The following is a 26,760-nucleotide window of genomic DNA, read 5'->3' as shown; positions in this document are numbered from 1 at the left end:
GCTGTTTTGTTTTTCATCACTGGTGTTGCAAACACAGGAATATAAATTAGTGTCAGGGTGAAAACAATCTGTGTGCATTTTACAAACCAGCTGTTTTAACTAAAAGAAAAAAACCAAACAGCTTTCAGCCCCAAAACAACTAAACAAGAGAAAACGTTTACAAAGAAAAGGCGGCTCACTGGTGTGGCCGGTTGAGAGAGAGAGAAGAAAGTAAATGATCCTCTGTGGTAGGCGGTGGCCATGTTGGCTCTTTTTACAAGGGTGGCCCTCAGGAACGGACACAGTCATTGGCCCCACCAATATCCACATCCAATAACTATATAATTTCCAAACATCAACCAGACCTTTTCACTAACAGAAAATCAGGCACAGAAGTTAAATAGGATAACGCATAAATACAACAGCAGTATAACAACCATGGATCATGATTGGGAGGAAAAAAATAAACTCTGGTTATTCAGATAGATTTCTAGTTTACATTTCACATTTTAGGCTTTGTTAACACCTCCATATGGCTGCTTACTATGATGACCCCTAATTAGCATATAATTGCATAGTTACTTAGTTACTGACACTTTGTTATCACACTGTTACCAAGTACTTTTTACTGCATTTTTTCTAATGGTTAAACAGCTAACATTTCTGTACAACACATTACTCGTGGTGAGTTTATTCTGCAGTGTCGCATAATGCTGTTCCTCCTGTTTTTGTGTTTCTATTCATTCATTCAGCATTTATGTACTAGTGGAAAAACAGTATGCTAACGTTTGTATGACAGATTTGGTCTTTGTTTCAAGGTTGTTGAGTCCTCAATAAAAACAGCTCAGTCATTTAAACATTTTAGTTTGTGAAGAAAAAAAATCTTCATTTCAAGTCTTTAGTGTCAGATAATGAGTCCATGAATTAAAACGGGGTATTTTTTTTTCTACTATTACCACGTAAGCTCTGTGTCAGCTGCTTTTAATTCACTCATGCTCTGCACTCCTTAATCGTTTAAGTTTTCTGTCTTGTTTTTAGTGTTCAGCGAATGTTTGGGACCTACTTCAGAGTGGGTTTCTATGGCTGTCGCTTCGGAGATCTGGATGAGCAAGAATTTGTCTACAAGGAGCCATCGATCACCAAGTTAGCTGAGATATCGCACAGACTTGAGGCATGTTAACTCCTCCTGATGTTAATAAAGATGTCTTTAATGATTTATGAGGAACATATGTCTAAAGGTGAATGCCTCTGGCCCACAGGAGTTCTACTCAGAGAAATTTGGGGATGAGGTGGTCGAAATTATCAAAGACTCCAACCCAGTGGACAAAAACAAACTCGATCCCAACAAGGTAAAGAGATGTGTATGTTTGTTGCTTAAAGAATATGTATATTTTAAAAATGTCTAACTGTACTGATGACTTTTTCAGGCTTACCTGCAGATCACCTATGTCGAGCCCTACTTTGACACATATGAGCTGAAGGAAAGAATCACCTACTTTGACAAGAACTACAACTTGCGTACCTTCATGTACTGCACTCCCTTCACTCTGGACGGCCGCGCTCACGGCGACCTGCACGAGCAGTACAAACGCAAAACCATCCTGACAACGTCTCACGCCTTCCCTTACATCAAGACACGGATCAATGTTATCCACAAGGAGGAGGTGGGTGTCTCTACTGGAGGGATCAGATTTTAAATAAATGTAGACATTATGATGTATGTTCATTGTTACATCTTTGGCTTTCCAGATTATTCTTGTCCCCATTGAGGTGGCGATTGAAGATATGCAGAAGAAGACTCAGGAGCTCGCTTTCGCCACAAACCAAGACCCCGCAGACTCTAAAATGCTTCAGATGGTGCTCCAGGGCTGTGTGGGCACCACTGTCAACCAGGTGATAAAATAATTGAAATGCTGGTCCCCCTGGAATAATAATAACATCAAAGCAGAGCTTTAAGTCTGGGTTAGTGTTTTAAGCAGTGGCAGAAATTCCTCAGCTAATATGTAACTGTTTGTCTCCCCTAACAGGGCCCCCTTGAGGTGGCGCAGGTCTTTCTCGCCGACATTCCTGATGACCCCAAGCTGTTTCGTCATCACAACAAACTGCGCCTCTGCTTTAAAGACTTCGCTAAGAGGTACTGACATGATCTCCGTCTCAGACAAAGACTGTTGTGTAGCCAATAAAAACAAATCCCAACTCCCTGTGTCTTTCTTTTTTGTGCAGGTGTGAAGATGCCCTGAGGAAGAATAAAGCCCTGATTGGGCCAGATCAGAAAGAGTACCACAGAGAGCTAGAAAGGAATTATCATAAACTGAAAGAAGCTCTGGGTCCTCTCATCAACCGCAAGATCCCCCAGCTTTACAGAACCCTACCAGCTCCGACTCTGCAAACACAACGGTAACTTGAGACATTAATAACACACACACACGCCTACGCACAGAGACGCATAAAATGATCTCATGCTGCTTCTTCAAGCACATCAAGCTAACATAAGAGGAACGTAAAACTGTGTCATGCTTCAGGCTATATGCTCTGCATGTCACCAGTGAGCAGACATGCAGACACATTTCAGTGATTTCAAATGTGTCACATTTTATTCCACAGTCATTAATAAAAGATGATGCACTTCTTGAACTGCTGTAGCCTGTTTGACTATGGAAACTATCACCATATGTTACTTTTGGTTTTCATCATCTTCTGGCTGCACCTCTGTGTTTGCATGTGGACTGATTTCTAATCAGAAACAGTTACAGTCAACAGCACCTGCCAGACCGATGCTGCAGCACAGAGAAATGTAAAATCCCAGATATTTAAAATATTAACACAAACTTTGAGCTCCATTGGTCCGCTATATTACATTAGGGGTTTATCATTATTATTCTTGGAACCACAATGCTGACTCAAAGCCATGTAAGCTTTTAGTGGGACAACTTTCACACTCCTTGGGTGGCATTTTTTTGGCTCAAATGAAATAAAAATGAACTACATCTTTGCTAAAATATGTTTTTGATTTTGACAAAAATCTTTTTACCAGTATTCCTACTAATTATCCCCCCTCTCTTGCAGGAACTCCTACAGTAGGTCGAGTTTCCGCAAAGTCGACTGTTGAGCCACAGAAAGCTGCAAAGCGACACAAAGCAACAAGCTTTTAAAATTAGCACCATCTCATACCGTCTGTCCCCCCTTCCCCCCACTGCATTGCACACCAACTGTAGCAGGAACACACAAACTCACCGTCCTCTTCTTCATCTAGCTCGTTATTTTACACTCATCACCCTTGGCCACCTAGTCATGTCTTAACACCCCCCTCCCCCTTCCAGTCCCTCTATGCACACACAGTAAGTTGTCACCTCTTTCGCTGCCCTACCATCCCCACCACTCTCACACCTCTTTTGGGGAAAAAAACCCCTCTGGTGTTTATGCAGGAAGGTTATCTGCTCTGTAAACATTGTCATTTGGAGCAAGGCTCTAAGATGGCAGCGTTTAAAGAAAGCTTTTTACAGTTATCCACCCAAAGTAATCTCTCAGAGCCTGATCTGACTTTACCTTTAGTTTTTAGTGCACTGTTTTACATTTGTTTTTCTTTAGCTTCGAGTGTCTGCTTTTGAACAGGCTTAGGTTGTCTGTTTTGTGTCATGGACTTATTTAATTTGTGAGATTTTTTTTAATCCCTGGTAGTGATCACTGCCAGACTTTGTTATTAAATAGTCCCAGGGAGTTTTCTTTTGTTATCAACAGACCAAATAACTGACATTCCTTCTCCCTCAAGTCGTAACATTTATCTGCCCATCTCTCGTTATAAAGGGTTCAATAAAGAGAGTTGGTGGGCTGCTTTTTGTGGAGGTCCAGGTTTGATATGATTGAGCTCATAATGTGTGGGAGAGACTGACTCGATGGGATGTTTAAATGTGTTCTTAAAACTGTGAACTCTCAGAAAAGCACTGCATTCGTATCAGATGTTTATCACAGAAGCACTGTCTAAAGACAGGCCATCTCGTTTACTCACACAGGCATGTTCAAACTGCGACATTCACTATCATACTACAGTATAGATAGATAGATAACTGAATATGTTATGACTGCGTAAACAAGTCCTCGTTTGACTGTTATGCGCTTCTGTATAAGACCAAATGTTTTGTATGTATACACCTCTGTGGTTTGCATTTATTGTAGAAATCTCCATCTACTGTATCTATGAAATTGCACTATTGTAAACAACCTGCAGCACATTAACACTGTAACTACTAAAATATATGTGCTTTTGTTATTTTACAGAGCTGGAAACTGTTTTTTACCGATTAGATAGGCAATTTTTTTTATTTATTTACACTGTCTTCTATTAAATATTTCTCCCTACACTCCTGGTCATCCTTTATTTATGGGTCTTACGATGTAAATTCATGTAGTAATGTGTTTACTATTTTTAACACTGTTTCACATTAACAGTTTTGTTACTGGAAATCTATGTTTTTCACACATGGTTTCTTCGCTTTTCAGCAGTCAGTATCATATTATGGTATGGGAAGCATCTTTAATACCCATAGACCACAGTGATACTACAAAAACTACTCTAACAACGGGGCTACGACAGTAACATAGTGGCATTTCTACATTCCTGTTTCTACATGAAACATACACAAGGTTTGCAAGTAATTATTACTAAATTTGCATGTATTAATTTTAGTTATGAATCTCAATACTTTTGAATGTTGTAGACTATTCTTTTTCAGATGTTATAACTTAAAATTAACAGTTATAATTAAGAATAATTATTTCATCACATATTTACTGCACATTCACAAGGGTTACAGTACCATTATGATTACATATAGTTTTTTATTTGTATTTGTTTATTTGGCGACATCCTCTTGCAGGGACTTTTATGGTTGTTTCTGCAAGTCTTTTGTGGGGTATGAAATTTCTCAAAGATACTCGGTGTCCTTCCACCAACAACTTTTGATGTCCATGGATCTCTAAAGAGGTTGTTTGAGGTCTTAGACGTTTATTGGGATTCCTCAGCGTTCCTTGATTTGATAATTTAATGGATTTGAATATATTTTAGACTTTTCAGTTGTATCTCCAGTTTGCTACACTTCAGTATTAAACTTGAAACTTAATATGCTGTTGTACTAGTTTGACAGCTGTAGTTGCATTTAAAGCATCTGTTGTTGTGATTGGGCGCTAAATAAATGCACAGCTCAGTGTTTCATATCCAAAAAGTGTGATCAAGTTGTTTAAAAATATTTTATTATCGAGTACAGTATGTAAACTTTAATGTTACCAGTGACAGCTGGGGACCAGTGAGGATTTTTAAGATTATAGTTGCTGACTTTACTGTACTTCGTTGCTTATTATTTTATAACAAGGCGTCTTATTTTGAAAGTTTAGCAATTCAAAGATTTTAACTGTTTCCTTTACAAAAGATTTATTTATTACACATATAAGCCAGATGCTTGATTAGATTAATATTTTAAAAATGAGTATAGAAGTAACAAGGCGTTGAAAAGAGAATCACCACGTTGACTTCATTGTGTTTATTTACATGAGTTCCAGTCATCGATATTTTGGCGTTTAACCGATTCTAATAAACTGCTCTTGAAGGAATGACATTTATATTGTTAGAAGTAACAAACACATTTTTATAAATAAAGTTTTTTCCCCACAATTTGTTTTTTTATTTGCTTTTTTTTTTTTTTACATAAAATTAAATACATTTTTATATGTCTATCATAGATAAACGGTACAGTACATAATAAATAAACAACCAGACCCATTTAAAAGAAACCCTTTAATTTTCCATTACAGTAAAAAAATAAAAAAAAAATAAATGTAGGCCAGTGTGATCATAAATGATCTCATCACTAAAATAGCTTGCCCCCCTTTTTTAATCTATGACTTTCAGACTGAAGGAGGGTCAAACGATTGCACAGCTTCATATATGTCTCTGTATGAAGACTCCAGCGAGACGTGCAGTGCGCGAGCCCACTGCCTGGCCTCGTGGCCGCGTGCCCTTTAAGAGAAGCGGGAGGGGGCTCGGAGCATCTTGGCTGCGGTGTTTTTGTCTCTCTGTCAGTGAGCGCTCCTCCTGGGCCGAGGCGACAGAAAGGATTTGCGCAGGGCAGGTAAGAGCAGACAATAAGTTGACTTTCCTCTGTGCGAAAACCAGCTCGGTCTGTCTTTGTCAGCGTGTTTTGTAAATGGCTTCAGACGAGGAGCTTTCAGTGGGACTTCTTTTGTGAAGCGTCGGTCCTGCCCATTCTCCCCTCCGGTGCTCCTTCTCTGAAGTAACGGGTCCTTTATCCTCAAAAACCAACACCCAGCGTAGCTTATGGCTGGTTGCGTATTTCTGTTAAATGTTTCTGACTAATTAGCTTTTATAATTTCATATTAGTATTTATCTGCGGTTGCAGGAATGTTTGACTCTCGCGATTGGTTCTCCGGTGCGTCCTCTTTTTTGTTCACAGCATCACTGGAGGCTCACCGCGCGGGATTAACCAGATTTATCAATATTTATCAATAATTTACATCATATGGGGACTGAGAGTGCGTCTGTCACACTAACTCTGGCCTCACAACCCTAGCTTTCTTAACATTTCTGTTTATAAGCTTTGCATTTTCCATACAGCGGCTTTAATTCATTACATAGGGCTCTATTATTGTCTTGGTGGGCTTGTGGAGGGCGGGGGGTGGGGGTGGGGGTGCCTGGAAAGCTCAACTTTTAGGCTCTTAAATCTCGCAGTATGCAACTAAACGCGACATCATTTCCAAAATAGCAAAAAAAAACAAAAAAGAAAGAAAGGCATTTTGGGTGTGTTTGCACTTGGCTTTGAAACTTTTTTTTAATCTCGTGCTTAATTCAGAAAATGTTGCAACAATCCAGTCAGTTTATAATTTAATTAAAAACGAAAATCTCATTTAAAAACTGTAAGGGCTCATGGGAGAGGGTGGGTCCCACGCACGCTGCAAGTTTTCATGACTTCCAGATGTTCTTCAGCGCTGCTTTTTGCCCTCAATATTTGCTGGTCTCGCCAGCTGTAGCTGGCCAGTGGTCAGTGATAAGAAGGGGGGTTATATATTAACAGGGCAAGTGGATCAAATATATACCTTTTGCTCTTTCTTTTTCTTTTTCTTTCTTGAAAGACATCTCTAACCTGAGTTCTTTCTCAAATAAACTAGAATCTCCCTGTTAATTTTTGCATTACTATATTATTTGTTTATGAATGCAGTCATTTTACTGAGAAACTTCTAGCTCAGTCAGATGTTGTTTTCATGGTGGGCAAGCAGAACTTGGCAGGATGTGGGAGTGCAGTCATCAGCCTGTTACACTACATCATACAATACACCACTGTCCTGCTGTTGTGTAATGGGTTGCTGGCTGTATTAAATCACCTACCAGCAGCTGCATGGTGCTCACGTGGTCTCTGTCCCATCTGTCATGTTATTACATGGAAAAGGTGTTGGTGTGTCATATAGAACCCATATATTATAATATAGTTAAAGAGCATTAAGGACAGACCTTAGGGATAAATTAGCTTTTGTTACAGTGGTTTAAGGCAAAATCAGAGCCCTCGTGATTGTAGGATTTATTAAGACAATAATGTGGTTTAGTTTCAGCTAAGAGGACTGCTAACTAAATATTTGCTTGTTAATTTGAGATATGTTGAGTATAAGTGCAGTAAAAGAGAAAACCCACTCTAAGGGAGTCCCCCAGACTGCATTTTATGGATCTGTGTCCAGGTTTGTCAGCAGCTGGAGTCTCCTTAAGCAGATTCTTTTTTTTCTGAGCTGGAATGTGATTGTTTCATTACAGTGTTTGGATCCGGGGGTGCAGTGGAGGAATGCAGGGCCCATAAACCCATTTGCACACTGGGCCACACGCCGGGCGTTTAAATTGTTTAGCAAGGCTAATGAAATTACACCCTGAACCTGTGTGAGACTGTTTATCACTTTCTTGGATTTTTTTTTAACCACAGATGAGCCTTTCAGAGAAGTTTTACTGCATTTTTAATCACCTGTTATATTAAGACAGTATATCATGTTCATAAAGTCATGTGAAATAATGATGGTTTATGGCACAGGGCTCTATAATAATATTAATGGACCTTATTCATTTATGCATGCAGTTTGTTTTTAGTGTGTTATTCTTCCTTTCTAAAAAGCACACTGTGAATATGCACCATAACAACATGAATATTAAACAGGAAGTTTTGCACTAGAGTTGGATAAATATACAGCCCAGCATGAGACTGCTGTGGTCAAGACAGTGAGTTAATACTCCTACTTAACTCTGTCGATTAGGGAGAGCAGTGTAGTGAACATATGGTGAAAAGCTGGCTTTTTCTCTAATAGGGACAGTAATTTGTTATCCTGCTGAATAAGCTGACTGATCTCCTTTATTTTATTAATCACCCAGAGAAGCCAGATGGACTGTGCTGTCCAGTAAGCAACATGTGTAAAGTGCATTGGATTATTATTTTTCCCCTTGTCTGTTTTGTTTTATTTGTGTCTGTACAACCGTTGCATCAACAACTTCACCAAATCAGGAAGTAATTGATAAGATTCTCGAGAAGGAACTGCTTAACTTAGCATGGAAACCGGACTGATATGACTTCCTGCGTTCTGTTGTACCATCTGTTCACACACGCTGACCTGATCTTTTAACCCTCAAACTGCTGTGACTGGCTCTCCACCATCTCTCAATCACTGCTGTCTGGGTTTCCTCCTCTCCAGACCACCTCAGTTTCTCTAAAACAGAGCAACTCTCTGCGTCTCTGCTCAGCATCCGTCTTAATCCCCACCTCCACAACTGCTCAGGAATTTTCTCCCAAATGGCTTTTTTCCCCCCCGTGCCGCTCCTTGTCGCTCAGCCCCACCCTTGCTCAGTTTCCTGTTGGAGGTCAGCACAATGACCAATAGCGGAGAGGCGGGTGTTTACTCTGCTCCTGTTCCAGGAGTAATGTGAGCTGGCCGGCCTCTCCTTTTGGCCATAGTCTCTCTAGCACCAGACTGCTCCAGCTCCACGCCGTCTGCTCCTTCTCATCACCACTCCTTAATGTGAAAAACAGGGCTTTTTCCTAAAGGGCAAGAAGTCCTGGAGGTGACATCCCATTGGGTTATGATTTCACTGTCCCGAATTTAATGGCTACATTAGTCAAAAACCACATGTCCCACCAGCAGCATGAGTACACACTGTATGAGCATGCTGATATGAGATCATCTGACCTCGCATTTGGTGAAGGCCCTTTCTGTCATGCGGTGACATATGCTCTTCAGCCACATTACGCTGGGTGAAAAATGGCTATTGCTGCTTCTGCATTTATTATTCTTCAGCTCTTTGGGAAACATTTGTTTTAATCTTTCTGATTTATTATTCATCCAGGGCTAGTTGGCTGAATGAAGCCATCTGTGCTGCAGAATGAGGAGGAAGACAAAGAAGTCTCAGTAGATACAGCAGCATCTTTATGTGACATTTAAAAGCCTTCAGCACATCTTTTTTGAGGTCTGTGGCCTGTTACCCTGAAAAAAAACAACTCTGAACAACAATAAGCTTTATTTAGTGCAACAAAGTGCTACTTGTCTTAGGGATTCTCTCTTTTTTCTCTCTATTTTAGGAGAGGAATGTACAAATGATGGTAATCTTCTAGGTGGAGCCATGTGGGATTATGAGGAGAGGTCCTCTTGAATCGTTATTTACTCATTGTGAGGAGCGCTCTGCGGCCCCTCTGTCTGATCTGTAGATGTTTGTCCTGCGTTAGTAGCAGCACTCATTCTGGTGTCAGCGTGATTCATTCTGGTGGAGTCCAAATCTGAGAACAGGCATGTTCTTCTCATTTCAGAAGTTTCCATCTAAAACTTTCTTCCCCCTCCTTTTACAGTTTGCCTGTCTTTCCTCGAATTTCCCCTCTTTTCTGTCCCACCCTCCCTCTCTCACTGTACTCCTTTCTCCCTCTCCTACCGCTGCTACCCCTCCTTTTTTCATTTATGCTCTCTTTCTCCTTGTTACTCTTTCTCCTGGGCTGGGAGGAAGTGACTGAGTTGTTTTTGCGTCCTTGGGGAATAGAAAGATGAAGCTCCCTTTCCTGTAACCCTTTCTTTGTCAGACCTCAAATATGGTCTCCGTTTTGAAACAGACAATTAGCCTGGTATGATGACAGCAGCACGTAAACTGCCGTTCTGAGAGCTTTTCTTTGGGAGCTAAAACTTTTCAGATGAATTAAAAGCAGCTAAATCACTGGGCTTTCATATCATCTTTGCCCTTACTTGAATAAATCAAAGTAATATCTTCAACTGTGTTTGTTGATTTATGGGAGTCATCAGGCTTCAGACAGTGTTGGTGTGTTTAGGGGGTATGTGTGTTTTCATCTGTGTTCTGTGGGAGTCCATGGGAGTTCAGCTTGTCTCCTCTGTAATGTTTGGTATTTGCCATCTCCGCCAAACGCACAGTTATAACAGCCCGACATGCGCCGCTGTCTTTGATCTCATTGTTTGCGAGTAGCTTTTGGATTTGATAAATGAGGTCCCATAACTAAGGTGGAAATGTATTCATAATATGTTTTTACTTTGGTATTATTCACAGTCATCAACACATACATCTAGTTTTGTTAACTTTGGAGCCTGTTTAGATTTAGATATCAGTCACTCAGTGCAAGTCCTGCATCTTGTGTTTCCACTTTCTGTCAGTGTGTGGGTCCATAACAGGTCTTCACCAACTGTTTGTTTGTTTTGAGGCAAATTTCCTTACCACACACTCGTCCATACTCTGTCTACCGCTCCCTCTCTTTTTCTCAGAGATGCCCCTCCTTGATTTCTATTAGAACCAGCTGTGGAACTAGGGCCTGAATGAATGGCTCTTTGTGATTTGGCTGTAGTTCTAGTCTAAAAGATGTTTCTCTCCCACCAATACCCTCAGTGGTATTGGCATGGCAACACAATGAAACAATGGACAGAACAACGGCAAGCCTTGTTATGATATGACACAAAGGTCACTCGTCGGTGTTTTTTAGGCTCTGAGAACTCCAGACAAAATGTCGACCGCACTTTCACAGCAGCCTGACTCTGTGCTGCTGGAGCCAAAGTAGGAGAATCGGCAGCAGACGCTGTCATGCAGCATGTCTGGTTGACACTCACACAGCAGTTAAGACTGTGTTGAAGGAAATGCATCATAAGGCTCATGAAATCAGTCTAGCCTTAGGTGATACAGACAGGTTCCCACTAATCCAGAGGGTGGGGGTGTTTGTGAGTGCCACTGGATTTGGGAGAGTTAGAAAACTGACACATTGCCCAATCACATGGCAGGGAGGCTCCCGCTCCCAGCCTTGAATTGATTAGAGAGCCTTGAACTGGAATGGGGTGGGGGAAATTATTTCTAGAAAGCTGTGAGAGAACTTGCACATGGCTCAGGCTTCACTTATATTGTGCAACAATCAGTGTGTGATTTGCATCTTATGGGTGTATGTTGTTCACATCCGGTGTGTGAGTCAAAAACACTGACACACTGGATGTGTGTTCTGTTTTGAAATGTTTGTTTCCTGCTTTGCAACCTGTGTTTACCCTCACGTCATGCCCACCTGTTATGAATCTCTGTTTATCTCTGTGTCAGCAGAGCTGCACACCCTTTCCATGATTTTACTGATGTCCCCTGAAAACTATTCCTGCATATATCCCAGTTATTGTCATTTTTCTGGACTACTAACTGATACAGTCAAAGGCAGTGGCAGCCAAAGTTCAAATTTCCTCTATTCTTATTTCCCGCAGGTGCTGACTGTAAGAGAGCAAGAAAAGGAAGGGAGAGGCAAGGGGCCTGGGGAGGAGAGATCCCATCCTCGCAGCGCAAGCAGCTGGTATGAAGTAGAAAATAAATCCCTCTTTTCCTAATTCACAAACCATTCCCAAGCTTGAGCAAAATCGCAATCACCAAAGGCTGAGAGTCAGCAGTGCAATGGAAAACTCCATAAAGATCGTCTCTGGGTGGTGGAAAGAGCGGCGGTATTTTTGACTTAGTAGTACTGAGGTTTAATCCTTTGTAATGGCAATAATAATAAGGTGACTCAATGAATGGAAGCAATGAGTTTGATAAACTAGGGAGAACAGACCTTGAAATGAAGCTTGGCATTTTAAAATTACTCATCACGGTGGTCTCAGTCTTCTGAGGGAATGTTTATCCACACTGTAACTCAAACCGAGTTTTAACCCTTTTAATACCATGCTGGAGTTTGGTCTGCATAGAAAGGAGTAAACCTGAAACTTTCATGCACATAGAGGAAAAAATCTTTTTCAGTGGTGAGTACGAGTAGTCAATTAAGCTACAGCATTATGCAGTTACTCTCGTGACATCCTACAGGACATACCACAGACGCGTAATTTGTGCTGGATGACCTGCATCTTACCCCCCCAGGGGTTGTCTTAATCTTAATAGCAGGGAATAGAGGGGAGAGACCAGACCATGCTAGCTTCCTCTAGCATGGTATGCAGCTCTATGAAGGAGGTAGGGGGGAGTAATGGGGGCAAACCATGTGTCCTAGATGGAGGCTGGCTGGGGAGAGTTGTGCTGGGGAAGGGCAAATGCTGGTTTCTGTTCAGATGTCATCTCAAAGGAACTCTGTTTAAACCAGAGAGACGGAGAGGAAGGTCAGCCACTCCACCCCAGCCATACTCACACACTCAGTGGAATACGTGCACACACATTAGCACATATGAAACACTCTGCTGTTGTTGTAGGAGCCTGATAGTGGAAAATAATCAGTTTAAATAAGAAGATTTCAGAATTTTGGAATTTGTTCAGGGTAATTAGTTTGAAACGAGTATGCCGTCAAGGGTGTCCCTTAAGCCCCACTTTACATTTTGCACTTTGCATTATTTATAGAGCTTCTTGCTCAAGTAATTAGAAAACACATTGGAATAACAGCAAATTTACTTACAGGGATAAAACAAGTTTTTATTCGTGATGCAAATTAAACATACACTAGACCCAAAATATGTGTTTATAAAGCTATATTTTATCAACGCTAATTTTATAAACTCAGCAGAAAAAAATAGTATTATATATACCTAGGTATCACTATACAAGAGAATCTAAACAACATCAAATTTAAATTATTGTTTTATGCTAAAAGAAATAAAAGTAGACCGTGAACGATGTGCTCCCTTAATTTGTATAATAAAGTAGAAATTGGGAAAATTTGATTTTATTTCTTCTGCTATTCCTTTTTCAGTCCGTACCAGCAGAGATATTAATAAAACAGATTAATAAATGGAAATGAATACCTGTAGGATAGGGCAGGGTAATAAGTCTAGAGTAAAATTTAAAATACTACAGCTAGGAAAAGAAAAAGGTGGAATGTTCCTGCCATGGTTGAAGGACTATTGTAGAGCAACACAGTTACAGTATTCATTCTGCTGGTGCAACAGTGGGTATGGTGCAAAAATGGAAAGGTTAAGAATTAAGCCAGTTGAGTGTCATCCTACAATCTGTGGTAGGTGAGATAAACAAGTACCTAAATAAATTAAGTGATCTGACAGAAGTATTGTTAAATATATTGTTTAATTAATGTAAGAGGAATAACTGTTCTTAAGATTTTTGGAATATAGTGAAGATTTTAAACGAGTATAATTCGGACTTGAAGTTTAGAGACTGGACCTGGAAAGGCATTACATCATATCTGTTATTTCAGCCAATACAGATCTCAAAAGTTTTCAACTTCTTAGTGAAACCTGCAATTTACATGAGGTCATCATAAATATTTTTTTATTGATGTTACCCAGAATTTGTTCATATATGCAGTGTCTTGGGAAAAAATTCCGCCTTATACATCAAGGTCAAATCAAGGAACAAATACAACACTAACAGGTGAAGATAGGTTATATAAATAAAATAAAATGACAGCACCTTTATTTAATAATTCATTTTTTTATAACCCCAAAAAGAAAACATCAACAAAGGGGCAGATCTGGAATCTGGACACTGCTGGATACAATGTGATATTACAATGGCTGATCATTATCACATGTTTTCTAATTGTCCAGCAAAACAATCTTACTGAGCAAAGACAGTAACATAAATTAAACTCATAATAGGTTTTGAGCTTGACTATACTCTCGATATCATATATTTAGGTAATCGACCAAATGACTTGTACATTTGAGGCAAATATAGCCATGAAGTATTGCTTAGTGCCAGTAAAAAGGCAATAACAAAGAAGTGTCTGGACAAGAACCACTTACAGGGGAGTGCTTCCTTGCTATCATAAAAGAAATATCCGAAAGGAAAAACTTATCATCTCTGCTCATTAAATTGGCTGTTATTTATGAATGGTAGTTTTACACAGGGAAAACTACTCTCCTGTGTCTGGGAGTTTTTTTTTCCATGGTACCTATAGTTTTGGAAATTAGGCATTGCTCATACAGGATTTTTATATTTGCACGTCAGATGTATGCTGAATGGATCAGGCCCTCTGGCCTCATCCGTGAACTGGATAAAGTTGATGGACTATTGGATATTCATCTACGTTTTTTATTAGGTGTTCATCAGCAGGTGTCTGGGTTGACCCTTCCTTTTTTTTTTTTTTCTTTTTCCCTCTGGGACTAATCGTACAAATAACCATCACCATGTAGTCAGCTATTGATTGTGTGCATTTTAATGATTTACCCGTAGTAACCTGATTTTTTTCTGTTCTGTCTCTCTATGCTTGTTTGCTTCTTCAGAGCAAAATTATAAAAATAAAGTGGAATTTGAAGGGAAGTCGAGTAGACGACATCAACCAGTCTGCTTGGCAGGCATGTTAGGTTGCAAAACTACATACTCTAATTATATCTCATCGGCTGTCCCCTGTCAGTGCTGCCCTCCACCCTGTACGCATATTCTCTCACACAGTCTGTTTTTTTGCAACCACGCCTCTATGTCCTACTCTCACTTTCTCACATATGTAGTCATTCCCAGACCGCACTGTACACCAGACACTGTACACCATCAGTCTGACACTTTCAATGGAGATAAACAGACACTTAAACTGTAGGCTGAAGGCAGGCAGCCAAATTCTTCATCTTTTTTAAAGGCTCTGCAATATTAGTCAAGATTTGTCTTTTTTTCTCCACTTTCTCATATGCAAGTTAAAATTTTATATCTGGGGCATAAAGTCCTCATGTGTAAGCTGAAGGATAGTTGGCTTCATTTTAAATTAGATTAACCAGTGTGATTCTTCCTTACCACCATGGTGCCAATCTTAAAATGGGTTTGGGTTTGCATGCAGTCTGTATTTCACGGCCCAATAGTGTGTGGCAATCTTGGAATGAGAGGGTGATGAAAGGGTACAGATAAGCAGAATCACATCGAGAAATTAAACGGACTAAAGCACTTCAAAAATACCATGTCAATTTAGTCAGTGTTTCCAAGTGTCCTACTTTTCACAAACGAGCAAGCACGGGCTAGGGTCACAAGATAGATGGAGAGAGAGAGCGAGAGCGAGAGAGGAAGAGAAAAAACAAAAAACAGCTTTAGACTGAGGCAAATATAGTTTGCACTTGAAAACAAAGTGGTTTGCAGCGCAGACTTCTGTTCCTATCTTATCAAAGCCATAGTATATAAAGATGTTCAACTGACTAATGCTGTGGACGGCTTAAAGATTTCCACAGTTCCCACAAAGTGATGACCTAGAAAGTTAATCTTTTCCAAGCACACACCAACTCAGAGGCATGGCATTAGGGTTTCTACATTTTTGCTGGCAGTGTGTTGCTCTCTGTGGAGGGAAAGGCTTAGTCTTTTGTTTATAAAGAGTCAAAATCCATATGTTACCTTTGGTAAAATGCAAGTTCTCAGCAATTCACTGTGTGTTTTGGCTGAATTAAAAAGCATCTAAGTGTGCAGAGGAAAAGAAAGGGACTAGCTGAAACCTTCTGATCATCAGCTGATGCTTAGAGGGGTAAAACGGGAGCAGAAGAGCATAAAGAAAGGACAAATAGAGAAGAAGCCAGAGATGGAAGAAGTGCAGGAGAGAAAGAAGAGAGAGTGTCTGTAAATCCTAATGTGAGAGGCGAAGTAAGTGCGCACAGATGATTCCTAATAAGGCTGTAACTGGCAAATCTCTGTCCTAGAATTAGCTGCCAGGAAACTTTCCCCCTGTAACTTCTCTTCTCTGAATGCTATGAACAGAAACAAATATACAACTGACAGTGGCCCAATATGCTCAAAAAAATGGAAGGATAAAATAAGGAATGGAGGCAGGCGGGTAGAAAGGCTAATGCTATTTCTGACCATTATACAGAGAGAGCAATGCAGTCAAAAGCGGTAATTATTTCTGGACACACTATGTCATGCAGACTTTACAGTTAACTTAAGATATTAAGATATTTGAATACTGATTCTGTTAGGTTTTAGTTGGATGTAGACAGTTGTGTATTACTGCATTGATTGCATCTTTATAATTAATGCAAGAAAAGCCACTTTTACAAACACCTTAAAATACTCACCAAAAGACTCAAAACAACAAAAACTTCCACAAATCCACTACAAACTGGACCTGGGAGCAATATGCTTATTTGCACACTTAATCACATAGTTACTGAACACACATCTAAATTATACTGTATTTGCATATTTTGCATCTTGCACATGTCTCACATGTCCTGTCTTGTCTACAATATCCTGACCGTAACTTGAACCTGGTATTCAACACCTACTGCACAATCCACTTCGTATTGTCTCTGTTCTGTCTTTGTTTATGGTACAGTTTGTATTGAATAGTTATTATTATAGTATTGTATAGTTAGCAATTAGTACCTTTTTATCCCTTAATTTTACCCAAATTTAGCATATTATTTATTTGTAATTCCTAGTTTTATATCTCTTGGAGATATATCTTTTATATACTTATAGATGCACCATGGGGGGCTTGGGGTGAAACAGCATTGCAGTACTCTGTATACTGTGTATATTGTTGTAAAGCTCTTGAAATCTTGAATCCTTTGTTATTTATAGAAATGCTTAGTGTACAGTATGTTTAATTTCAACACTTTTGTCTCCCTACAGGTGAGGTGTTTGTGTGACTGTCTGAAAAGCAGCCACAGGCGCATTATGGCACAGGTTCTGCATATGGACCCCGGCTTCCCAGGTGCGCCCTCTATTTTTAATTCCTTATAATGATCAACATAAAAATGATGATAGGTTAATGCTTTTGCTAGGATTTAAACTATCACACAACTGGCATGTATTTTAACTGTAAGATTGTGTCATAATGAACTCCAACAATCCACTTTGTGCCTAATTTGGTGATGAATTCTGAGTACATTTATAACTGTGGAGTAGCTGATGCTTTTTTCTGAAGTCTGAACCCAAGATTAGATGCAGATTTCCGTTTGTTTAAAGTTTATTTCCTTCCCCTGCAGGGAAACTCAACCCACCTGCCCCCCCTTCCCTGCACGCCAAAGAACAGGAGGCACCCTACTCAGTGGAGACCCCCTATGGCTACCGTCTGGACCTAGACTTCCTCAAATATGTTAACGACATAGAGAAGGGGAACACTATCAAGAAGGTGCCTGTCCAACGCCGGCCACGCTATGGCTCTTTGCCCCGTGGCTATGGCTACGCTGGCTCCTGGTGGACCTCCACAGAGTCTCTCTGCTCCAATGCCAGCATGGACAGCCGGCATTCCTCTTACTCCTACTGTGCCCCAGGCTACCATACATCACAAAGGCCCAGCTTCAGCACTGCCCGGGTGGAGAAGACTCTGTTGGATGCTCGCAGGAAGCTGGAAGAAGAGAAAGAGGGACGGAGATTCTCCAATCTTGGCAGCATGCACAGCAGTGTAGTTGGCTCTAACACCTCCATCAGCAGCGCACACAGCTTCAACCGGTCACAGGGTGGAGGTGGATCTTTCACTCCCATGAGCTCTGGCCTGTCCACCCCAGTAACTCCAACCCCAGCTCACTTGCAACATGTCAGGGAGCAGATGGCTGCAGCCCTGAGAAAGATAAGGGAGCTAGAAGAACAGGTGAAAACAATCCCTGTGCTCCAAGTTAAAATCTCAGTGCTGCAGGAGGAGAAACGGCAGCTCAGTGTCCAGCTGAAGAGCCAGAAGTTCCTGGGCCACACTCTGGGGTTCAACCGAGGTCGTCCCAGAGGGGAGCTCTATATTGACATCCCTGAAGAAGACATGAGCACTGGAAAGGGGAGCAACAACAATAAGCCAGCAGGGTCACTGTCCCCCACCACACCTGATGGGTCCAAGCAAGACTCAGGGTGTGAGATTGAGGACACAGTGATTGTGAGTGGAGTGCGACCAGATGCAAAGCGGGAAGTGCGCACCATTGGCGTGGGACCAGAGGACTCAAGAGGAAGTCGTCATGTGGGGGTCTGGGTTCAAGAGAAGGATCTGGGACTGCTGCCTGAGACAGAAGTCCTCAAAAATCAAGTGGGTCAGCTTGAGGGTCAACTACAGAGGACAATGCAGGAACTACAGGCTGCACAGCAGCAGGTGGCAGGAGTCCAGAAGGGCCCTCAGGCAGAGCATCCAGTCATAGCAACGAGCCTGGGCTGGCAGGAGCCTCAAGGCTGCAGCCTGCATACACTAGTCAGCTTCACACAGCAACGACACCAGAGGGACCAGAGAACTGTAGGAATTCAGGTGTACACACTGGAGCAGCCTACTGTGGTAGAGGTGGGAACACTGCTCCGAGCAGAGACCTGCAGCTCCCCCCCCATTCAGCCAGCTGCTGGAGGCGTGGAAGACCACCAGAGAGGGCGAATTGAAGGTCTGTTACTGAGACTTTATGAGCTTAAACTGGAGAGTCTGATGCAGTCCAATGCAAGAGCATTTTGTGAAACCTGTGCAAAAGGTTTCCCAGATATGAATTATGCTTAGTCCTAAACTGAAAGGAAAAAAATCACCAAGGATCTGTTCTTAAAAAAAAGTGTGTGTGTGTCGGGCGGGGGTTGGTCTAAGGCTAGACTTAATCATTGTCTGAGAAACTGAGTCTGTCACCCTCAAATATATGTTTTTACTGAAAGCTGAAAAGTCGCAAATACTTCTATATTTAATATATTTAAATTTTAACTGGAGGGGTTTGGAATGCTGCATTACTGCTGGATTGTACTGCATCAGACTGTATCTTTGCAATAACAATTATTTATTGCATTACTGCACAAAAAGACTGATTAGTTAGCTTTGAAATGTTGTCTGTCTCTCTCCCTCAGATGCTCCAGTTGAGTTGCCGATTGCAGTCAGCTCTAAGCAGGTACGCGATGTCTTGAAGAGCAGGTTGTCCACCTCAGTACCTGTAGCTAATCCTGCCATTGCTGTTGCATCTGATGATCAGATTGTGCATAATAAGGAAGAAGCAAATGATTCTATCCAATCACAAGAAGGCTTACCTAAGACAGGTATGTGATTTTTAAACTAGTGTCTTCTGACCACATCATGCTCCCACTGTATGAATAATTGCTGGTATCTTTTCTAGCTTCATCTCCCCAATTGTCTCTGAGATCAATTATGAAGCGGAAAGCAGAAGGTGAACCAGGCTCGCCCTCTACGAAGAAAAACCTACAGTTTATTGGAGTCAATGGAGGGTAAGTGTTAGTTATTGCATAGCAGCAGTCGGCTATTTTCATCCACTGAGTACCGTGTCAAGGGAATGTTGTCAGCATAAGGTTAAGTAAAAAGGTAAAAGAAGAAGCAGAAATGTACTCCCTGTGTCACCTGCAAAGACTCTGAGCTGTTTGAGCAGAGTGAAAATTGTTCGTGTCTTACAGCTACGAGTCCACATCCTCAGAAGATAGCAGCAGTGAGAGCTCAGATGAGGGGAGTGACTCTAGTGAATATCATGAAGCCAGAGAAAAACTTCCAGAGTCTACAGTCCAGCACCAGCAGACAATACACAACAAGGATTCCAAGCAAGAAGAAAGCACCAGTGTACCTCAGCAAAATGCTGTCAAACTACCAGCTGCCATTCCAGACTCAAGTCCCAGCCAGTCTGCAGCTGTAGACACAATGCCATCAAACAAAGCACCTCAGTCACCAGCGACAGACACTGTGGTGCAAAAATGTGCCTCACAGCCACCAGCATCAGACCACGCCATACCTCCTCCATGTTCATCAAATGATTCTGAGACTGTCAAACAATCATCAGAAAAGCACAAACAGGTCACCTCCACACCAGTTAGCACTGAATCCACTCCTGAGCAGAAGGCTTCACTTACCTGTTCTTCATCACCTGGCCTCACTAAAATCAGTGATAACGCCCAGCAGCAGTACTGCGTCCAGTCAGAGTGCAAACCAGCAGATGAACGTATTTCAAATGAGACTGCGACAGCGCCTTCAAAACAAGTCAGGTAAGTGTACACAGAGTCTGTCTGTGAGGATTAAAGGATCTATGAACATCTGAGAGTGATGTTGTCTCCTTATCTGCCACAGACTGGAGCTGACTGACAGCCTGATGTTAGCTCTGCATGCCCTGCAGAAAGCCCTGGGGGAACCTAATGCCTTCAGCCAACAAGGAGCAGTACGTGTTGAGTCTAATTCACATTTCTCCACATTTCTTCACATTTCTTCTGTCGTTACTTCTTTCTAGGAAATTCAGAAGGTTCACTTTTAAAATAAATGACATAGACCAACCTCAAACAAGGAGGCACAGCTACCCACAAACTGTGCACACTCAATAATTTAATTTAGAATATATTTTACTTTAGTTTGCCAACTCTAAATATGTACTAAAGCATAGCTTAAGATATTTGATTATCTGCATGTTTGATTCAGGAAAGAGTTTATGCCGGATGCCCTTCCCATTTATCCTGGCTTGGGAACGGCACTAAGACTACACTGGATTGTTGCACCCCATGTCTGGAATAAGACTAAGTTAAAATAAGAAAATTCTTAACTTTGGTTTCATAATTTTTGCAAGTAATGAAAGATCAAACAACACATTAACTCAAGGCTTCTCCTGAGGTTTGGTTTCACATTTTTGATGTCGTCGTTGCTCTTGCATTTCTCCAGCCATCTGTCAAATGTTTATTTGCCTTAACAGTCCTCATTGTGTCTGATCTCAGAGGGCAGCTTACACCACAGTGCTGCAAGAGTGGCTACGTGTGTCCTGCCACAAAACGGCCGACACAGCTGTTGTCAAGGCCTACATGGACACTTTCGCCTCAATCTCCCCTCAGCTGCTGGAGTTTGTCATAAATATGGCTGACGGCAACGGGAATACAGCCCTTCACTACACTGTCTCCCACTCCAACTTCCCCGTGGTGAAACTTCTGCTGGACACTGGTGAGTTCTGTGCTTTTATGAGAAAACAACAGAGGCGCTGGAGAAAATTTTGATATTAAGCGAAGTAAAATCTCATAAGACTGAAGAGTCAATGTAAAGTCTTATGGTTATTTTTTATTATGATAATCTCTACAATTTAAGAAATAAGTCATATTAAATTATTAATGGTAACGATCCCTTTTACTTTGTTGTGCTGCTGTTATATCACCTGTCAAATTGATTGGCCTCTTTACCTGACAGGCTTGTGTAACGCTGACAAGCAGAACAAGGCGGGCTACACAGCCATCATGCTGACGGCTCTGGCTGCCTTCCACTCCGACAGTGACCTTCAAACTGTCCTGCAGCTGCTGCGCACAGGGGATGTCAATGCCAAGGCCAGCCAGGTGCGCCCTCTACTGCTCATTAGTTTTTACTGCGTCTCCACACACACACAAAAATCCCCCATTGTCATGCATTAGTGCAGGACTAGGACTGCATAAAATGTCTTATGTTTCAAAAACTGTAATCATTACAAAAAGTACAAGAGTAAAAACTTTGTAGACAGCTGACCCATGGCCAAGTGCTTCACAAAAGTTGTCACAACAGCGACACTGTGTGGACAGTTAGAAAAGTACAAAACTGTAAAACTTTCATAGCCTCCCACTGGTTGTTACCCAAACAAGAAGTGGTAACCAGATCCCAACAAACTAAATGTGCGTTTTATTGAAATATTTCTTTGTCAAGGAAAATGTGGTGCACGATACTAACCCTGGGAGGCATTTAGCATGTGAAGGACATATTTTATTTTAATCCAATTTCTCAAGACAATGAGCTGATATTTCTACTTCTTTTTTTTTTTACTTCCATGTATTTTTCTGTTTATTCCACCTTTAACACTGTAAGCATCTGATTATCATTTGGCTTTCAGAGGAATACATCCATTAACAGGGACATTTTTTATAAAACTGACAAATTTCTGGAAAATATTTCATGCACCAGTTTTACCCAGTTATTTAGAATTTTCAGTCTTTATTTGTCTGAAACTTTTTTTGTGACATTTTGGCAAATATTCCAGAAAAATCTGAATACCTTGTGATTTTGTGTGGATATACAATTTACCACCTTGGGCATAGTGCAGGTAGCAAAAGCCAGTGACATGCATGAGACCAGTGATTATAGTCTTTGTTGCTTTCCTTACAGTCATTCAGTAAAAGCCGCTCTAACTAATTAAGTTTGGAGCAATGTGGGATATGACAACAGGGGATAAAAGTTGTGAATTTCTATGAAGCCAATGTAGAAAAAACAGCCAGTCTCATTCGCTCATCTGGTTTGATTCCTGTTAGCAATCACATTGCAATTGCTCTAGAAACTAGACCGTCTTCTTACAAGTGATTTTAAGAATTCTGCTCAAAATGTATCTGCTGCACCATGTACACAAATGCAGTCTCAATGTGTCCACAGTTTGGTTAAAAAATTAGGGTAACAGTAATTTTAACCAATGTGTGTTTTGTAGGCTGGACAGACAGCGCTGATGCTGGCAGTCAGTCATGGTAGAGGGGACATGGTGCGAGCGCTGCTGTCCTGCGGGGCACAAGTTAACATCCGCGATGACGACGGCTCCACTGCACTCATGTGTGCCTGTGAACATGGTCATGTGGACATTGTGCGTCAGCTGCTATCAGTGCCAGGATGTGATGCCACTCTCACCGATAATGTAAGAATTCCAGTTCGGTCTGTGGTTATGCGAACTCCTTCCCAAAACCAGCGTCTCACCAACATTTTCTCATTGTATTAAACAGGATGGCAGCACTGCTCTGTCCATTGCCCTTGAAGCCAGTCAGAATGACATCGCTGTGCTTCTGTACGCTCACCTCAACTTTGCAAAGCCTCCATCCCCTGTGAGTATCTAAATATGCTGCTAAGACACAAAGTAGCCCTTTCACACCAACATTCAACAATCCAAGAAATGTGTCATGGAAGTGATTGCCACTTTCTATGGCTAATAGCACACGGATAATTATGTAATATTCTTGTTTGCATGCAACCCATCCAAACTGGATTTTGTCACATATTGAGCCATGCAAAATACAACCTCTGTCAATTATTCCTCCAACCAGTTTCTTTAAAATAAGCCTCCTTCCCACATCTGGGCAGTGTTGCAATGTTTGCGTGTTTTCAAACACGTGTTGATATGCAAGAGTTGCATATGGTTTACTGCATACCTACAGAAATTAAAGTTGGCTTTGGGTTGAGCAAAAATAGCAAACAAGCAAATCTGTTTAAGCCAGAAACCAATTACCCACAAGCTTGCAGCTGTCAAACAAGTCACTGCCTTAGAATAAGTACACATTCTCACCTAATGTGGGCTTTATGGTGTATGTTTGTGCAGCTCTTTGGCTAAACAGAACGAGAGATGCATAACTTTGTCATATAATTTGACTTCTACCTGCTCCCCAACAAAACCTAAACTTCACTCATTCTTTTAAGTTTATTTTTTTAAGTTTCCATAAGTGACAGCACATTGCTGAAACATGCAGACATGAGTCTGCTCATGTTTCTCTATCCTACCAACCATCTGCACTCGTCTTTCAGGTATGAATCACTATCCCAGCCTCTCAGCTGGCTATTAGTTTGTATATAACACAAAGTTGACCGTAAACAGGCAAGGTGTGTCATAAACTAGTATATAAACCCCCAAGTGATGGACAAATTCCAGATGTGCTTTATGCATTTTATTTCACAACCTGGCTAATAAACTACAACAAGCACTAACAAAGGGAATTTTTGGAAAACTGTAATTAACTATCAGGAATGTGTGATTACATGTAATGTAAATGTGTATGTTTGGATGACTGGTAATGTATGTTGAAAGCAAAAGAAGGGAACCCAAGGACCAAGCTGTAGCTCAACCAGTTAGTCATAGCCTGAGCACACCTGGCCCTGTGTTGCTCATCCAGGTAATTACTCTCAGTCAGCTCTTTCAGGACAAAGCACAGCATGATCAAAACAAAGCAGAGTCACCTAGTGAACAGAAGGCCCAGGAGACAGTACAGTGTCTAAAGAATGCCCCTAACATATGAGTAATTCCATATCTTAACAAGAACATGCTTCAGTGGGATTAATTCTTAATATACAAACAGGATGTGTGGTTTCAACGACACATACTCAAATATAATATATTTTGTATTTAAAATGGTAATGTAATATTAATTTGCATGTAAATGTAGTGATCAAGAGGTGCTTTACATGAACAGAAACCACTCCTGGAAGAGAAAATACAGGGGAAATATGATGCACTTAAACAGTAAAAGGATCTAAACCTGAGATTTTTCTTGGATTGGCAGTAGCTGTTATTTTAACTTCACAAAATGTTCATTTCTTCCCAGTGTTAGGTTCATGGGTTCAGAGAGAGTGATGGGTTATTGCTGTAGTGGCAACAATGTGCACTGATCTGGTGAAACAATTTGAGCTGTGGGAAGTGACTGAAAAAAGGAGAACATAGATGCAAGCAGTAGAAATGAGTTTCCTATGAAGGGTGGTGGGTTATCTCTTAGAGGTAAAATGAGCTTGGTCATCCAGGAGGGGCTCAGAGTAGAGTTGCTACTCCTTCCAAAGTATTTGGGGCATGGGGAAAAGCCCCGGGGCAAACCTAGGACACACTGGGGAGACTACATCTTTCTGCTGGCTTACCTTGGGTACCCTGATGGATGGATGGATTAACCATGATGAATTTGATAAAAAATTCTAAACTATAATTTGGTTACTTTTTTTTTTTACTTGTCCAGGTTTCCCCCAAGTCTCCGCTCTTGGGCTCCTCTCCTCCTGCTGGTGAACTAAAGTAAACCACACGCCTACTGCTCAGCTACACAGCCAATCCACAGATGTTTATTCATCTATGTACTTAAAGGAAACATCAAGTTTGTTTGTGTGTTTGTTTTCACCCTGAATAATTTAATTATGTGCAGATAATTACGTGAGAGCTCGCACCATTGTTACTCATTGCTTATCGTACACAGTGGTCTTACTTTAATCCCAGTGGTGGTTGGAAAAGTGTGAAACTGAACATTGAATGGATTTCGTTCTAGTTTTGCAACAATCCAGTTGTCAGCACTGTTTTTACAAATCCAAACTGTTCACCGCATTTCACTATACGTTCAATATTTATGCACTCGTTCTGTAATTCCATATCAGTTTTATATAAGTTGGCTCATAGAGCAGTGTGTTTTCATTGTACCATAGGTGTTTCACAGTAGCATCGTTTTGTGTGACCATCACAGTCATTTGGAATAACTGAAGCCACCCCTCTCATGGGTAAGTGTCCTTGCATCAACTAGCTCATTGGTGCTACAAAATATAACACTCCAATAGTCTGTTGATATTTATACACAAGATTTATTTACTTGAGAGTATTTTTGATATTGATTTTTTTTAATCATTCTGACTTAATTCAGGACCTCGTGGTTTTATTTCCCAGGTGTTGGTTAACTTTACACCTTTTTAACCAGTTTTATGTGTTTATCACATTCCCCAAATCAAACCCAAAGATGTCTGTTTCACATCACCTCTTTTTAAAGCTGCTTATTGTGGTAATAATGTTAACACAGGTGGTGTTAAAGAGGAGAGAGGTTACCATTGTTCTCTGATGGCTGCGGTACTATGGTCTTTGTATTTTTATATGTGAAGGTTTTTCGGATGGTTGATTAGAGGGTATCTGTGTTTGTGATGTGTGCTCATAAAATTTAACAAGACTTTGTTGAGAGAGCGCTGGTGAAGCCAGTGAGATTTGTCAGGGAACCAGAAAGTAAGTGATTTTGGTCTTAAAAGGGCGTGCCATGTAAGATAGGAATATTAAAATAATATATGTCAGTGTAAACTGGTAATAATTATGCCTGAAATCGAACTCCTTGAACTAAAGTGCATAGGCTATTGATGTCAAAATTTCTATTACTTTTTAAAGATGTTTTACCAATTTTCATATTCACTTTTAAGCAAATTTTTTATAAATTTCAATTTTTTTAAGTATCTATCTTTTATACATTTGGAGTTTTTAAGCTCACGCCTGCGTTATGTAATCACACAGCTCTGTAGTTAATGTTTTATGATGGTTTTATGAAAATGCTAGATTGTGTGTCTCTTCTTCTAATTTGTGCATTTTGGAAAATAATAAATAAATGTGGACCACATGTTTTGTTGTCTTGTAAGTTCCACTCAGTCATGTAAAAACAAGGTAAAAACAGTTTGCATATAGAACCCCACAGGTTCCACTAGAGGGAGTCCTAACGCAAACAACTGGGGCTGGTCTCTTTTGTTTTCTTGGCCTTTTTTAAAAAATACAGTTTAATTGTGTTTTTCAGCTCTGAAAATCCTACGTGGTTTTGATGAAGTTATGAGTGCTCTGAAAAAAAAGCTATATAAAGAAAGACTTTCTGATAGTCTAAAAATATGATAATTTGCATTCAGTACTGGGATGTATTTTTAGTATCTTGGTATTCTTCTTGGTATAGTCCAACATCAAGTGTACATAACATTAATAATATGGCAGTATACTCAA

The 26,760-nt window shown here is 40.6% G+C and overlaps 2 protein-coding genes across 4 annotated transcripts in view; both read left to right on the top strand.

Moving 5' to 3' along the window:
* Window positions 1-4,337, top strand: part of dock6 (dedicator of cytokinesis 6) — a 31,554-nt gene extending 27,217 nt beyond the window's left edge. For all 3 annotated transcript variants that reach the window (XM_026164564.1, XM_026164567.1, XM_026164565.1), the window contains 7 exons: window positions 1,025-1,150; window positions 1,239-1,328; window positions 1,407-1,643; window positions 1,729-1,872; window positions 2,007-2,113; window positions 2,203-2,376; window positions 3,046-4,337. In XM_026164564.1, coding sequence (XP_026020349.1) covers window positions 1,025-1,150; window positions 1,239-1,328; window positions 1,407-1,643; window positions 1,729-1,872; window positions 2,007-2,113; window positions 2,203-2,376; window positions 3,046-3,088 — 921 coding nt within the window. In that variant the 3' untranslated portion in view covers window positions 3,089-4,337. The remainder of the gene's footprint in view (window positions 1-1,024; window positions 1,151-1,238; window positions 1,329-1,406; window positions 1,644-1,728; window positions 1,873-2,006; window positions 2,114-2,202; window positions 2,377-3,045) is intronic.
* A 1,602-nt stretch (window positions 4,338-5,939) lies between these two features.
* kank2 (KN motif and ankyrin repeat domains 2) lies at window positions 5,940-26,519 on the top strand. The gene is made up of 13 exons (XM_026164563.1): window positions 5,940-6,101; window positions 11,734-11,819; window positions 17,000-17,081; window positions 17,356-18,720; window positions 19,163-19,348; window positions 19,426-19,534; window positions 19,718-20,296; window positions 20,379-20,466; window positions 21,011-21,230; window positions 21,471-21,613; window positions 22,723-22,923; window positions 23,009-23,107; window positions 24,995-26,519. Exons 3-13 carry the CDS (start codon window positions 17,045-17,047, stop codon window positions 25,049-25,051), a joined length of 3,084 nt encoding a protein of 1,027 aa, XP_026020348.1. The 5' UTR covers window positions 5,940-6,101; window positions 11,734-11,819; window positions 17,000-17,044; the 3' UTR covers window positions 25,052-26,519.
* Window positions 26,520-26,760: the final 241 nt, after the last annotated feature.

This window comes from Astatotilapia calliptera, chromosome 4 (assembly GCF_900246225.1).
Source record: "Astatotilapia calliptera chromosome 4, fAstCal1.2, whole genome shotgun sequence".
Lineage (NCBI taxonomy): Eukaryota > Metazoa > Chordata > Actinopteri > Cichliformes > Cichlidae > Astatotilapia > Astatotilapia calliptera.
The sequence above is the reverse complement of the archived record's forward strand: the minus strand, read 5'-3'. Positions and strand labels throughout refer to the sequence as shown.

Bases quoted from the DNA above. Each gene is read 5' to 3' on its own strand.
- kank2 (XM_026164563.1), top strand. From the start codon at position 17,045: ATGGCACAGGTTCTGCATATGGACCCCGGCTTCCCAG. The intron at 19,349-19,425 runs GTATGTGATTTT...TATCTTTTCTAG, and splicing joins AGAAGGCTTACCTAAGACAG to CTTCATCTCCCCAATTGTCT. The intron at 23,108-24,994 runs GTGAGTATCTAA...TTACTTGTCCAG, and splicing joins TTGCAAAGCCTCCATCCCCT to GTTTCCCCCAAGTCTCCGCT.